The sequence below is a fragment of the Cololabis saira genome, chromosome 2, assembly GCF_033807715.1.
Source record: "Cololabis saira isolate AMF1-May2022 chromosome 2, fColSai1.1, whole genome shotgun sequence".
Lineage (NCBI taxonomy): Eukaryota > Metazoa > Chordata > Actinopteri > Beloniformes > Belonidae > Cololabis > Cololabis saira.
In genome coordinates, this window is record NC_084588.1 from 4,834,895 (window position 1) to 4,849,351 (window position 14,457).

The 14,457-nt window shown below is 49.1% G+C and overlaps 1 protein-coding gene across 1 annotated transcript; it reads left to right on the forward strand.

Annotated features, from left to right (window-relative positions):
* The first annotated feature begins 202 nt into the window (after positions 1 to 202).
* Positions 203 to 11,102, forward strand: LOC133457363 (calcium and integrin-binding family member 2-like). The gene is made up of 6 exons (XM_061736561.1): positions 203 to 344; positions 557 to 591; positions 1,015 to 1,126; positions 1,288 to 1,435; positions 5,626 to 5,821; positions 10,389 to 11,102. The coding sequence occupies exons 1-6, from the start codon at positions 294 to 296 to the stop codon at positions 10,408 to 10,410; spliced, it is 564 nt and encodes a 187-aa protein (XP_061592545.1). The 5' UTR covers positions 203 to 293; the 3' UTR covers positions 10,411 to 11,102.
* Positions 11,103 to 14,457: the final 3,355 nt, after the last annotated feature.

Here is a 14,457-nt window from a genome sequence, read left to right on the forward strand (position 1 = left end):
AGAGGGGATGAAGAACAGAGAGAGGAGTGACACAAATATAATTGTTTTTTCATCTTTGTTCAGAGATGTTCCTTCTGCTCGGATGCTGATTTTGTGAGCAGGTCCTGAAGGTAGCAAGCTCCTCCTCCTCCCCCTCGTCCTCCTCATACTCCCCCTCCTCCTCCTCCTCCTCCTCCTCCTCCTCCTCCTCCTCCAGCAGCATCAGTCTCAGATCTGCGTCGTCGCGGTCGCCCCGGCAGCTGGATGTGAAGCGGTGTGATGCAGCCGTGTGATGGGACGACTGGCTGGTCACCATGGGCAACAAGCAGACGACCTTCACCGATGAGCAGCTGGAAGCGTATCAGGTAACGGGCGCGTCCTTCAGAGAGGCTTTGAGCTGAAACGGCTTTTTCTTTCACAGATCATAGGGGGCTTAAAAGCAGGAAAGTGTAGACAGAGCAGAGGGGGATGTGCTGCCTCTGATTGGCTGCCGTCCAGCCGGACTCTGCGCTGCCCCCTCATGCCGGTCGGACCCTCCTCTCGCTCCTCTCACGCTTGTTTGTTTGTGTTTCTGCAGGACTGCACCTTCTTCACCCGGAAGGAGATCCTGCGGTGAGTACGAGCCACACCCACACCTTCATCACTGAGGAAGAGGAGGAGCTGCAGGCCGAGACTTGCAGTCACTTTTCAGACACACGGTGCGCACACACACACATGCTGGCAGACTGTTGTTGCAATGGCAACGGGGCGCCTTCCTTTTCACGAAGCGTCGTCACTGCTTCACATCACCGGTCCCGTTAAACTTCCAAAGAAGTTGTGGACGTCTTGGAAAATGTGAAACGATGAAGACAATATAACGATTTCCACATTTCATAAAACCAGATTTATTTCACGGTTGAACACCTGAGGTGCAGACCTCTGCTCGTATAGATGCTGACCTCTGCAGGTCTGCAGCTCGTTCCTGGTTAGGTGACGCGCTCCAGTGCCGCCTGCCGAGTTCCGGTCCTGACGCTGCACCCCCTCTGCTGTCCGCAGGCTGCACGGGCGGTTCCGGGAGCTGGCTCCGCATCTAGTGCCGCTGGACTACACCAACAACCCCGACGTCAGAGTCCCGCCGACGCTCATCGTCACCATGCCTGAGCTGAAGGTACGACGGCGGCCGGAAACCTCGCCGGGTCGAGATGCTCGGGAGGTCTGGGCCGTAGGTCCAGGCCGGAGGTCTAGGCTAGAGGTCTTGGCTAGTCCTAGGGTGATCTGAATGAAACCAGAACTCCTCATGTTGACCGTGTTATGTGTTTGTGGTGGCAGGAGAACCCATTCAGAGACAGGATCGTGGCGACGTTCTCTGAGGACGGACAGGGGAACCAGACATTCAACGACTTCGTCGACATGTTCTCTGTCCTCTGTGAGGCGTCGCCCAGAGAGCTGAAGACCATCTACGCCTTCAAGATCTACGGTAACACGCACACACACACACACACATACAAACGTACATTTGGTCTGTCCCTCCTTCAGTTTCCTCCCTTCTCTTCTCCACCTCCTCTTTATATTCCAACCAGCGTTCAGCTCCTGATTCTGCTTCGTACCATTTCTCCTTCGATATCCGAGTGGGTTCCGTTTGCCACGTGTGTTTCACGTTGGCAGCTCTACCTGGCTGCTCTCTGCATCATTAGTGGGGGGGTGGACTCTGCTGGATTACCGACAAGGGGGGAGTGGTAGCCTAGTGGTTGCAGAGGTGGACTGGAGTCTGGAGGACCCAGGTTCAAGCCCCCCAGAATGCAACCCAGGTCAACCACCCTGGGCTCCTGAGCAAGGCCCTCAACCCCAACCGCTCCCCGGGTGCCGTTCATATGGCAGACCACTGCTCTCTAGTCTCTAGAGATGGGTTAAATGCAGAGACCAAATTCCACCAGCCTGGCTGTGTGGTCATTAATAGTAAATAAATAATAAAGGCCGTGATCCCAGGAGTGTTCCAGGATCATGCTCTCCCCACCTTGAACACTTGACCATCACATGCTGCTCTGTCTACCTGCCTAGTCATCATTACAACGGCCTACATCCCACCAAAAACGGCAAAAACGGCTGCAACTAGTGGAGAAGACAGATAACAGCCGATTATGGGCTTAAATTAAAGGCAGTTGGACTTGACAGTGACCCGTACAGTTACCCCAAGAACCAGTGGTCCATGGACATTAATATTTGGTACAATATTTGGCCACAAATCCAGTTTCCTGATATTTATATTTCTACGCCGGGGAAATACACGAAGCAAAGCTTGAAGGCATACAGAAGTCTTGATGCTTGGTCCTACTTCAAGGCAGGATTTGTTGGTGAAATTAAAGTAATGAGTGCACCGAACTTTATGATTTGACCGTTTAACGTTAGCTACCCAAAAATCCAACATTACCTCATACAAAATAGGAACCACAAATCCACGTTTCGGTGCATGGAATCCAGTTGTTTCTGTGAATTGCAGCGATCCATTTGTCTCTCTTAAGCTTATTTTTCGGCAGTCTGTAAAACGATAACTCCGATTTCTTGCTAAATCTATGAGTACAGTCGATCGCACAACAGCTCTTTCCTATTTTAGATGTTTTCCAGTTGCTCAAACTGAAAGTCTACGCTGCCACTCAGTCTTTCTGACACTCAGTCTTTCTGACACTCAGTGGGCGTAACCCGCTGTGAAGTCACATCTGTGACGTCATGTGCATTACCTCTATAGGGCTCTTGAGATGTGCTGAGCTTTGTACAACACGGAGGAGAACATGCTCTGGACCGTGGCTATACGCAGGTCAACTTTCTATTCCAGGCCAGCGTTCAGCAAATCAGACCACACGGACTGTTTCCTCCCCTCAAAATGTAAATGAAGGATTTTCAGGGAACCCTAGTGTTGAAAGAGGTCAAAGCTAATCTGACCAATCAGAAACCAGGATAACAGACATGCACAAATGTGTTTACGGATGTAGCTCTTAGCTACATTAGCCCGCTTATTGACTCCAGAATGCCTTCCGTCACAGTTGAGATGTACCTGGACCAGAAACCATGGACATAGAGGTGTGATGGGCTCTGACAGCGCACACTGATCACGTCATCTTACCTATAGCTTATGTAGGAACAAAGCTAAGAGGTGCTACAAGGGTAGAGGGGCCTACATGTGGAGGGAACTAAGTATCATCTCTTTCCCCGTGGCGCCTTTCACACCCCTTCACTAGCACTGCATTCTTCACAAGACCTACTTTTTGATCTACTGTGTTACTTTAGCGTGATTATATTCCTCTAAGTCGCTTTGGAGAAAAGGGTCAGCTAAATGTAATGTAGTGTAATCACAGGCACAAGCAAGCAACCACAGTAGACCTCTCTCTATCTGATGAACTGAGTATCTTCTACACAAGCTTTCAGACTAGCCACGGTAACAGCTGTCCTGAATCGCTGCATCGCTGCTGCTAGCACTGACGTTCAGGGAGAAACGCTGTTCTCCGTCACAGAATCTGACTTGAGAAGGTTCCTTAGGAGAAGTAAAAGGATGGCCTACCCGGCCGTGTCCTGAAGTCCTGCTCCAACCAACAACCTTCCGTGTTCACAAAGAACTTTAACATTGCTGTACCTTTGTGTCTGAAGAAGTCCATTATGGTCTCTGTGCGCCAAAACACAACTACAGCCCCTAAACGATCGTCACCCAGTAGCCCCGACTTCAATGGTGATGCGAGACTTCATCTGTCCACCCCTGTCTGGCACATTCCAGCCACTCCAGCTTGCTTAGGGAAGATACAGAAACCATGGTGATGCCATCTGCGACCTCCTGCAGACGACCTCCACCCGGCTGGACGGGTCAAGGGTGAACTATGTAAGCTCAGCGTTCAGCAACACCGTCCCTCTCACGCTGTCCATGAAGATGGCATTTCAAAACAACCCTGTGTAACTGGATCAGTGGCCTTTTCAACAGAACCTAGGTGGGTAAGACAACAGTCCTCTCACCATGAGAACAGCTGTCCCACAAGGGCGCGTGCTGAGTCCCATCCTCTACAATAGAGGGTCTGCATTGACGTCACTTTCCCACTGGACCAGCCCCCTTACTGGCACTGAGTGGCAGAAATGGCTGCAACTGGTAGGGGAAACTGTGGAAAAGATGGGATAACAGCCGATTATTGGCTTAAATTAAAGGCAGTTGGACTTGACTTGACCCGTACAGTTACCCCAAGAACCAGTGGTCCATGGACATTAATATTTGGCCATGAATCGAGTTTCCAAATATTTATATGTACTTAATTTCTACGCCGGGGAAATACACGGAGCAAAGCTCATACAAAGGCATACAAAAGCCTTGATGTTTGGTCCTATTTCAAGGCAGGATTTGTTGGCGAAATTAAAGTGATGAGGACACCGAACTTTATGATTTGACTGTTTAATGTTAGCTACCCAAAAATCCAACATCACCTGATACAAAATGGGAACCACAAATCCACGTTTCAGTGCCTGGAATCCAGTTATTTCTGCGAATTGCAGCGATCCATTTGTCTCTCTTAAACTTATTTTTCAGCAGTTTCTAAAACGATAACTCCAATTTCTTGCTTAATCTATGAGTACAGTCGATCACACAACAGCTCTTTCCCATATTAGATGTTTTCCGGTTGCTCAAACTGAAAGTCCACGCTGCCACTCAGTCTTTCTGCCACTCAGTCTTTCTGACACTCAGTCTTTCTGCCACTCAGTGGGCGAAACCCGTTGTGAAGTTGCATCTGTGACGTCATGCGCATTCCCTCTATATCGATACTGCCAACAGCTCCACCTCCATCATCACGGTGGCAGATGACATGGTGATCAATGGATGAGCAGCTGATAAAAACGGGAGGAGGAAAACAAGAGGTAAACATAATGGTGTGAGAGCAACAACCTGAACCTGAGTATCAGCAAAACTAAGGAGATGGTGTTGGACAACAGAGAACAGAAAAGTGACTACATCTCACTCAACCGTGGATCTATGGTGCAAACGTGGAAGGAGTCACCAGCTTCAAGTCCCTTGGCTTCCCCCGTCACTGCCGACCTCACGTGGACAATACACACAGCACACACTCCAAACGTCCAGACAGAGACGGTTTCCATTATGTTTTTGCTCAAGAGGAAATCAAATCTCTGAATTTGTGATAAAGGTAGCGCTGCAGGGGCTCAGTGTTTCCGTTGAACAGGACTCTGCATCTCTCAAAACTTCTCAACAAAGAAGATCTTGACTTTGAAGAAGATGGGTTAAAACATCTATTCAATTCAATTTATTTATATAGTGTCTATTACAACAGAAGTTGTCTCTATAGGTGCTTTCCAGAGACCCAGACCCATCTTTAGTCTTTGAAAAATTATTACAATTGCTGCTTCTGCATAATAAACAGTATTTGTCGCATAAAGACATTGTAGAAACACGTCCTCTTGACAATAAGCCAACTGTTATGAGTATCACTTATTTTATGCTGAATTGTTAAACACAGTAAAGCTAAAATCTTTGGCTAGAAAACATACATTCTGACCTCGGAGTACGAAAGAAACGCTCTACAAACACTCTTACAGCTCTGCCTGCAGTCTTTGTCTCTATGTTTTTTATAGTCATGAGGGTATTAAAAGTCAACCTGCTCTTCTCTCCATGTGGTTCTGATCCAGACTTCAACAGGGACAACTTCATCTGTAAGGAAGACCTGCAGCACACCCTGAACAAGCTGACCAAAGGGGAGCTGACGGCAGAAGAGGTTTCTCTGGTGTGCGATAAAGCCGTGGAGGAGGCTGACCTGGATGCAGACAGCAAGCTCTCCTTCACCGACTTCGAGAACATGATCTCTAAAGCTCCAGACTTCCTGAGGTAACGCCAATACTTCATTAAAGGGCTAAGCTGCACAAAGGGGACATTTATTACCCAACACCAATCTGTAGTTACCTCCGGTCCCCACAGGGCTCGCCCAATCACCAAAATGTGGGAGGTGGCGTCTCGTCTCTGATTTATCCAACATTATAAAGCTAAAAAAAAAAGCGTCCCTCGGCGGCCATCAGTAGCCATCAGCAGCCGTGAGTGGCCGTCAGCGGCCCTCGTGGCCATAAGTAGCCGTCAGCAGCCGTCAGCGGCCGTCAGGGGCCCTCGGCGGTCCTTGGCGACCATCAGTAGCCATCAGCAGCCATCAGCGGCCCTCGGCGGCCGTCATCGGCCCTCAGCGGCCCTTGGCTGCCGTCGTCAGCCGTCAGTGGCCGTCAGCGGCCTTTGGAGGCCGTCAGCAGCCGTTGGCGGCCATCAGCGGCCCTCGGCGGCCGCCAGCAGCCGTCAGCGGCCCTTGGAGGCCGTCAGCAGCCGTCAGCGGCCCTTGGCGGCCATCAGTAGCCGTCAGCGGCCATCAGTAGCCATCAGCGGCCCTTGGCGGCCGTCAGCGGCCCTCGTGGCCATCAATAGCCGTCAGCGGCCCTCGGCGGCCATCAGCGGCCCTTGGCGGCCATTAGTAGCCGTCAGCGGCCCTTGGCGGCCATTAGTAGCCGTCAGCGGCCCCCGGCGGCTGTCAGCAGCCGTCAGCGCCCCCCGGCGGCTGTCAGCAGCCATCAGCGGCCCTCGGCGGCCCTCAGCAGCAGTCAGCGGCCCTCAGCAGCCATTAGCGGCCCTCGAAGGCCATCAGTAGCTGTCAGAAGCCATAAGTGGCCCTCGGCAGCCGTCAGCGGCCCTCGGCGGCTTTCAGCAGCCATCAGCGGCCCTCGGCAGCCATCAGCGGCCCTTGGCGGCCATCAGTAGCCGTCAGCGGCCCTCAGCAGCCATTAGCAGCCCTCGGCGGCTGTCAGCAGCCATCAGCGGCCCTTGGCGGCCATCAGCGGCCCTTGGCGGCCATCAGTAGCCGTCAGCGGCCATCAGTAGCCGTCAGCGGCCATCAGTAGCCGTCAGCGGCCCTCGGCGGCGCTTGGCAGCACTCGGCGGCCATCAGCAGCAGTCAGCGGCCCTCAGCAGCCGTTAGCAGCCCTCGAAGGCCATCAGTAGCCGTCAGAGACCATCAGTGGCCCTCGGCAGCCGTCAGCAGCCGTCAGCAGCCATCAACAGCCATCAGCGGCCCTCGAAGGCCCTCGGCAGCCGTCAGTGGCCCTCGGCGGCCGTCAGCAGCCGTCAACAAGCCTTTGTTGAGTCTTTGTTGAAGGTAGCTGCTTGTGGCTGCTAAAGTAAACTACACCCTGGATGCCTCCAAAACAAACCAGAGTCAGTTGTGGCAGTTTCAGTATTGTTAACAGCACACCAAAACAAAGGAGATTATGATTTGTTGGGTCTGTACATCTCAGAAGTCAAGACTCGACAGAAGTAAGCAGTAAAGGCATTGGACACCACCGGCTGCAATTCAGCTGTCAATCAAAACACCACAGTCCAAATGATAAATAATTTGTGAATACAAATTATACAAAACATTTGTGAATACAAATGTACCTGATGAGGAAGATAAAAGTTCACCTCCATACATTGTAATTTGATGTGAAGTCTTACTACAGATGCCAACATTGTTTTTGTAACAGACTGAAAATATGTTCATTTGAGCTGTAAAGTTGAACATTTTAACATGGAGGTCATTTTGATGTCTTTGCAGGGGGTACTTAGGATTACCATTTGCTTTTTCTTCCTTTATTTTTGGGAGATAATGGACATAAGGATTTGTATTTTATTTTCACGGTACTAACTTTTGAACGTGATTGTTCCGGCCACAAATCTGCAGCTCACAGATATCAGTCTTTGACCAGGCTGTTGTTGCCATGGCAACCTGGTTCAGACAGACCGCAGTGCAAGGCTTGCTGAGTCATCCATGTTCCTCAGACACACGATCATGGCCATGCTGCTGCAGCTCCAGCCCTCGAGTGATTTACGATCTCATTCTGAGCAGGAAGGTTCACGGTTTACGTACTGGAGGACGGGGTGGGTTCAGTCTGCCGGTGGACACATATCTGATCCTCCGAAGGTCGAGCTGAGGCGCCGCAGACCAAACCTGCTGCAGTCAGGGACGCTCAGAAAAGATGTTCCCCTCAGTCTAATCAATGAGAGCACCGCCAGGCCTAGTTCTCCGGTTTCATCTCTACCATCGTCTGTCCTGGACCCTTCCTAGTCTTTAGGAATCTGTTTTATGGCCCCTTTCTGCATAAAAGATTATGACACTATAATGCCAGAGAGTTTTGCCTATATAAAGCAAAACACACAAGAGTCAGTGTAAAAACAGAAACATGTTGGAAAGAAACCGTTTCAGTTCGTTCCACATGATGAACTTTGGCCAATCCCCCCACTACCCCTACTTTTCAGCCCTACCCCTAAATTTTGCGCGTTCCAGTGAGGGTAGTGGTGTCCCAATTCCTCTTTTCATCTAGTGGTAGTGGCTTAAACGAGGGGTAGTGGCTATGAATCTGTCCCTACGGATCGAGGGATTTCGGATGCTCACTAGTTGACCGAGGGCCAGAAAAAATTCCCAAAATGCTTTTTGTTGTAATTTGCGGACTGAATAAAAAAAAAACATGGCGGACATTTCTTATTTTTTTGTGAATAAAATCAATATTTTGAGTTAGTTTCTGCATAAAAATGCGTTTTCATTACATTTTCTAGCGAGAAATATATATTTTACTTTCATAATATTTACTCGGTGAATGTACATAATCACTCGCTTGCCCGTTGTTGCAAAGTCTTTTTTTAAACCTCGCCAGAATAAAGGCTGATTTATGGTTCCGCGTCACACCAACGCAGAGCCTACGGTGTAGGTTACGCGGCGACACGCGCCGTACGCCGTACCCTACGCCGTACCCTACGCCGTACCCTACGCCGTAGGCTCTGCGTCGATTTACCGTGGAACCATAAATCAGTTCCCGAGCCGGCAGCCGGCTGTACTCATCTCGAAATTTTCAGAGCAAATTTCTTAACAGGTGTAGCTACAACTGTTAGATTTCATCTATTAAACCAACATTTATTTTCCTAAATGATTTATTTCAGCCAGCGGTAATTCTCCACAGAGCTGCAGGTTTCTCCCCGGGACGACGGCGCAGGTCGAGCTGGCGATCACGTCTGTACTCCGGCTGCTGCTGCTGCTGCGCCCCGGACCGGCGGCTCTTCTCATCGCCGAAAACATCAGATCAAATTTCTTAACAGGCGTTATTTGGATAAACTGAGCCCAGGTTGGGGATCTTAACGGTTACTTTTACGCCTGAAAAAATATAAAAACTTAATAAAGTGGCATATTAACAGCGCTACAGCGGAAATTAAAAGCAGTGACATAGCACGCAAAATTTAGGGGTGGTGCTGAAAAGTAGGAGTAGTGGGAGTATTGGGACAGGGTCTTGGGGAGATTTCAAGTGCCCTAAAATCTGTTGCTTCTTTTTTAGGGGTATGGGTAGTGAGTGAAGGCTAGTGGTAGAAAGTAGGGGGTGTATTGGGATTGGCCCAAAGATTCCAGTTTAGTGGGATAAACAAACCGAAAACCAAAGTTAACTGAGTAACAACAATGGTGTTCTGGGACTGTTTGAGGAAAAACAAAACCAGGAAAATCAGAAAATTGATGTCAGAAACTTGACAGTCCTGATCAAAACCCAGACTCCACCAGTCCACAAGTTTCTGATGGGTTGAAATCCTCTTTAGCGCAGTCACTACCACACGGTGACAGACTCCGGCCATCCCATAGTGGATGGGGAAAAACAACGAGTCCGGTTACTGAAACATTCGGAATAATCTGTTTACATGCGTGAGCAAACAGGGTTATCCCTGTATACATGGTAATTAATCATTTGGGATTTTTGGATCAAACCAGCGACGCACGGAGAACGTCATGACGCAATTCCCTTCATTTCTGCTTCTTCTTCCTGTATCCAAATCCAAAACAACAACAATAACAGCAGCACGGAGGAAAATCAACACCCCAGTAGAAGTCGCCTTTTTCAGCGTCTTCCAGCGGAGCTTGATCTGGTCTGGCGATTGTACAAATCCTGCTTCGTGCAACTTTTCGATCTCCTTTTTGTAAATCTGGCTATCCCGGTACTTTCTACCATCTACAAGTAACAAAATGTTCATATCTTTCATTACATTTATGAAGGGATTAGTCTCCTCATGGTCTTGCGTTTCTCCATGTTTATAAGAACTTCCTGGAGTCAAAAGACCAGGATTCCTTGAGAACAGAGCATGTGCAGAAAACAAATTCATGTTCCTTTTGATGGGGAAATCCTGTTAGGCGTTTACATGACTGAATATTCGAGTTAGAAAAGGAGTAACCCAGGGATTTTGGGGTTTTTAAAAACCCAAATATGAGCAAATTCCGGTTATTCAAAGGGGTTATTGTTGTTTACATTGCCGTGCAAAATCGGGTTATTGCTAATATTCCGGTTAGAAAAGGGTTATTGATGCATGGAAACGTAGTCACTCCTGCTTTTCTGTGTGTTTGTGTCTGCAGTAACTTCCACATCCGAATATGAAAGCGGGCCTCAAAGATCCTGCAGAGGACACACGTCTCACATGGAGCTGCTCCCGACTAGAACTGGACTGGTTCCTGGATTTGCTCCATACCAGGACCGGACCTTTTCCTGGACCTGCTCCCAACCAGGACTGGACCTTTTTCCTGTACATGTTCCCAGCCGGGACCGGGACTGGAGTGGACTGGTGTCCTCTGTGGAAAGTGTGGAGCAGGATGTGGACTCGCCTGACTCCAGTGCTCAGCAGGAGGCTCTCCTGGACTGACCGGACTCTCGTCTAAAAGCACACCTGTAAAGGGCCAACCGTGAGGAGCTATGCAATCTCTGTTCACCACGTGCATGTTGTGCACAGCTTCAGTCTGCTGTAGTGAGGCGTTCAGGTGCACACCGACAATCATAGTAAACTGTCGCTCAGTTAATGGAAGGGCTCTCTGTCTTCTCACCTGTAGTCTGGTTTTCGTACACCTCCTCCTGCCTCCAGGTAACTTGTTCCAGCAGCTTTCTCTCATTCACAATTCCATCTTTTTTGTCCAGAGTCAAATAAAACAATTTTCTGTCGCCTGACTTCTTGCGGTTCTCATTTCATTCTGGATTTCTGATCGAAAACAGTTCACTTTTGTACGGTGTCAGATCAACACCAAATGTACTGCGAATCCAAACCCCAAATCTGAGAACCAGGAATTAAAAATCTCTAACCAAGAGTGCGATCCTCTTTCTCTGTGGCACTTTTCTTTTCACTCCACCAGTCTGTTCTCCAACCATCTGTTTCAGTTGAGCTTTTACTTTTTGTGGTTCCATCCATCCATCCATCGTCCGCCGCTTATCTCACCTCAGCTGACTCCTCTCAATGTGAAGGAGCAGCGGCTCGACTCCGAGCTCCTCCCGGGTGACCGAACTCCTCACCCTATCTCTAAGGGAGCGTCCAGCCGCCCTGCGGAGGAAACTCATCTCGGCCGCTTGTATCCGCGATCTTGTCCTTTCCGTCACTACCCAAAGTTCATGACCATAGGTGAGGGTAGGTGCGTAGATTGACCGGTAAATCGAGAGCTTCGCCTTTCGACTCAGCTCCTTCTTCACCACGACGGTCCGGTACATCGAACGCATAACTGCGGACGCTGCACCGATCCGTCTGTCAATCTCACGCTCCATCGTTCCCTCACTCGTGAACAAGATCCCGAGATACTTGAACTCCTCCACCTGAGGCAGGACTTCTCCACCCACCCGGAGAAGGCATGCCACCCTTTCCCAGTGGAGAACCATGGCCTCGGTCTTGGAGGTGCTGATTCTCATCCCTGCCACGTCGCACTCGGCCGCAAACCGCTCCAGCGCATGCTGAAGGTCCCGGTCCGATGAAGCCAACAGGACAACGTCATCCGCAAAAAGCAGAGATGAAATCCTGTGGTTCCCAAACCGGATCCCCTCCGGCCCCTGGCTGCGCCTAGAATTCCTGTCCATAAAAATTATGAACAGGACCGGTGACAAAGGGCAGCCCTGCCGGAGTCCAACATGCACCGGGAACAAGTCTGACTTACTGCCGGCAATGTGAACCAAACTCCTGCTCCAATCATACAGAGACCGGACAGCCCTTAATAGAGGGCCCCGGACTCCATACTCACTCAGCACCCCCCACAGAATGGCACGAGGGACACGGTCAAATGCCTTCTCCAGATCCACAAAACACATGTGGACTGGTTGGGCAAATTCCCATGAACCCTCGAGCACCCTGCGGAGGGTGTAGAGCTGGTCCAGTGTTCCACGACCGGGACGAAAACCGCATTGTTCCTCCTGAATCCGAGGTTCAACTATCGGCCGTAATCTCCTCTCCAGTACCCTGGCGTAGACTTTCCCGGGGAGGCTGAGAAGTGTGATCCCCCTGTAGTTGGAACACACTCTCCGGTCCCCCTTTTTAAACAGAGGGACCACCACCCCGGTTTGCCACTCCAACGGCACTGTCCCCTTCATCCATGCGATGCTGCTGAGGCGTGTCAACCATGACAGCGTTTTTCCCACGTGTTTCAATTGAACTTTCATTTGTGTCAAGCAGATTTTAAAGCAGCACAACGTAACTTTCAGCTTTTCTGAGTTTGGCGGCATCTTGTGGACAAAATCGGTAGTGTTTTACCAGAAAGAACACTACGTTTCCCATGAGCACCAGCGCGTACTGTCGGAAAACTCCTGTCCCGGCGCTGCATTTGTTTTAATGAGAGAAGACGGGACGCTTTTCTGTTTCACCAAGTGAACAGAAGGAACGCAAAAAAAGATGTTAAACTGCTGGAAAGGAACTGGAATTTACCGGGATACCTTAAACAAGGAAGCCAGGGAGCAGTATATGGAGAAAATAATGATTATTAACGGTCTGGATCCATATGAAATCCCTAAGAGATCCCTGAATCCCTGAAAAGCCATGTGTTTCAATAAATTTGTATAATAGTACAACATACAGTACATGTTTTGTATCCCTCTTACTTCTCTTTTCTTTTTTTTTGACTGCTATATTATGTTGAAGAGGCGTGAGCAATATTTTTGTTTTCCTCGTGAGATTATTTTTTTCCTCTGCAGCTACAAATAGAGTTAATATTTTTTCTTCAACAAACTAGTTTTATCTGAAGATTGGGGTTAATTGCTCCGCAGAGAGCTGGCCAGCAACTGCGTTTAGCTGGAGAAGTGGGGAATAAAACCCGTGTTTTGATCCGACGCCCGTCTGTGTGAGTGTTTGTGGTTTAAGGCTGTTTATGGTTCTGCGTTAAATCGACGCAGAGCCTACGGCGTAGGGTACGCGGCGACACGCACTGTACGTTGCGCGTCGCCACGTACCCTACGCCGTAGGTCTGCGTCGATCTAACGCAGAACCATAAATCATGCTTTACTGTGTGTTTGGTCGTTACAGCCGCGATCCAAAGCGAGCCGACGGCTCTTTCACTCTTTTACTTTGTTATATCAGATACTTGGCCTGCGTGGTTCTGCCTCCGAGCAGGAAACCGTTGAAAAGTTAAACCATTAGGGTCTTTTCCCCACGTCTGTTGTGTGGAGCTGCTGCAGCCATAACACAGCAACAGCTTCTGCGGAGCTCTGAGCTCCACGCCCCGCCCATTTTCGTCTCGACTGCGAATCGGGAAGGAGGGGGAAGTGACGTATGCCGTAAAGCAGTCAAAGTCGTAACGATTTGTAGTTTTTTAGTGTGGCAGGGTTCCTACCATGCTCCTCAAAGTTACATAGTGCCAGTGAAGGTGATACAGACTCCCTCAGACCATGACAGAGGTGTCATTAAACCTGTTGGAAGTTGATGTACCATCACAATGACTCTGGAAATATGATATTAAGGTGGAAAAGTTACGTAGTGTCGCTTTAAAGGGGACCTATTATGGCAACTAATACCTATTTTGAACAGGCCTTGAATGTTTTAAAAACAAACCTTTTATTGCTTTTGCTAAATAAATTAGAAATTCAGCCTCTACCATGTCTTTATCTTCCCATTCTCTAACCTCATTATCTATGCAGGATTCTGAGTGGGCGGGTCTATGATAATGAGGCTCTGTGCTGATTGGCTGCCTGAATGACGCGATACACTGCTACGAAAAAATGGCGGAAGCTCCGGCCGGCGGAGTTAGTTGTGGGCCTGGTTCCACGCATCGGAGGCCAACCGATGTAAATTGCTCCGTCGTTACGTAACGACGGGAGAAGAATCTGAACGGCTCATAGAAGCCACATGACACTGGACGGATCATCCGGGCGGCTGTACAGACACTGCAGAATTTGGTTGCTTTCCTCCTTCTCTGAGTTGGCAGGCTGAGGGGAGACCACTTTATATATGTTAAAGCAAGAGAAAACCTGTTTTTCATAATAGGTCCCCTTTAAGTTATAGTTAAGTTTTAAGTTAAAGTCTTGATAACATTTTGTGTTTTGGCAGTGTTCAAAATAAAATTCTGAGACCTGCTGTATTGGAGCACATTAGGTACCAGTGCTACTTGATGTTTTATCCATTAATAACTACCCAGTTACCTTTATTACGTTTTTATTTTTCACCCTCATCACTCTACAGCTGTGTACAGA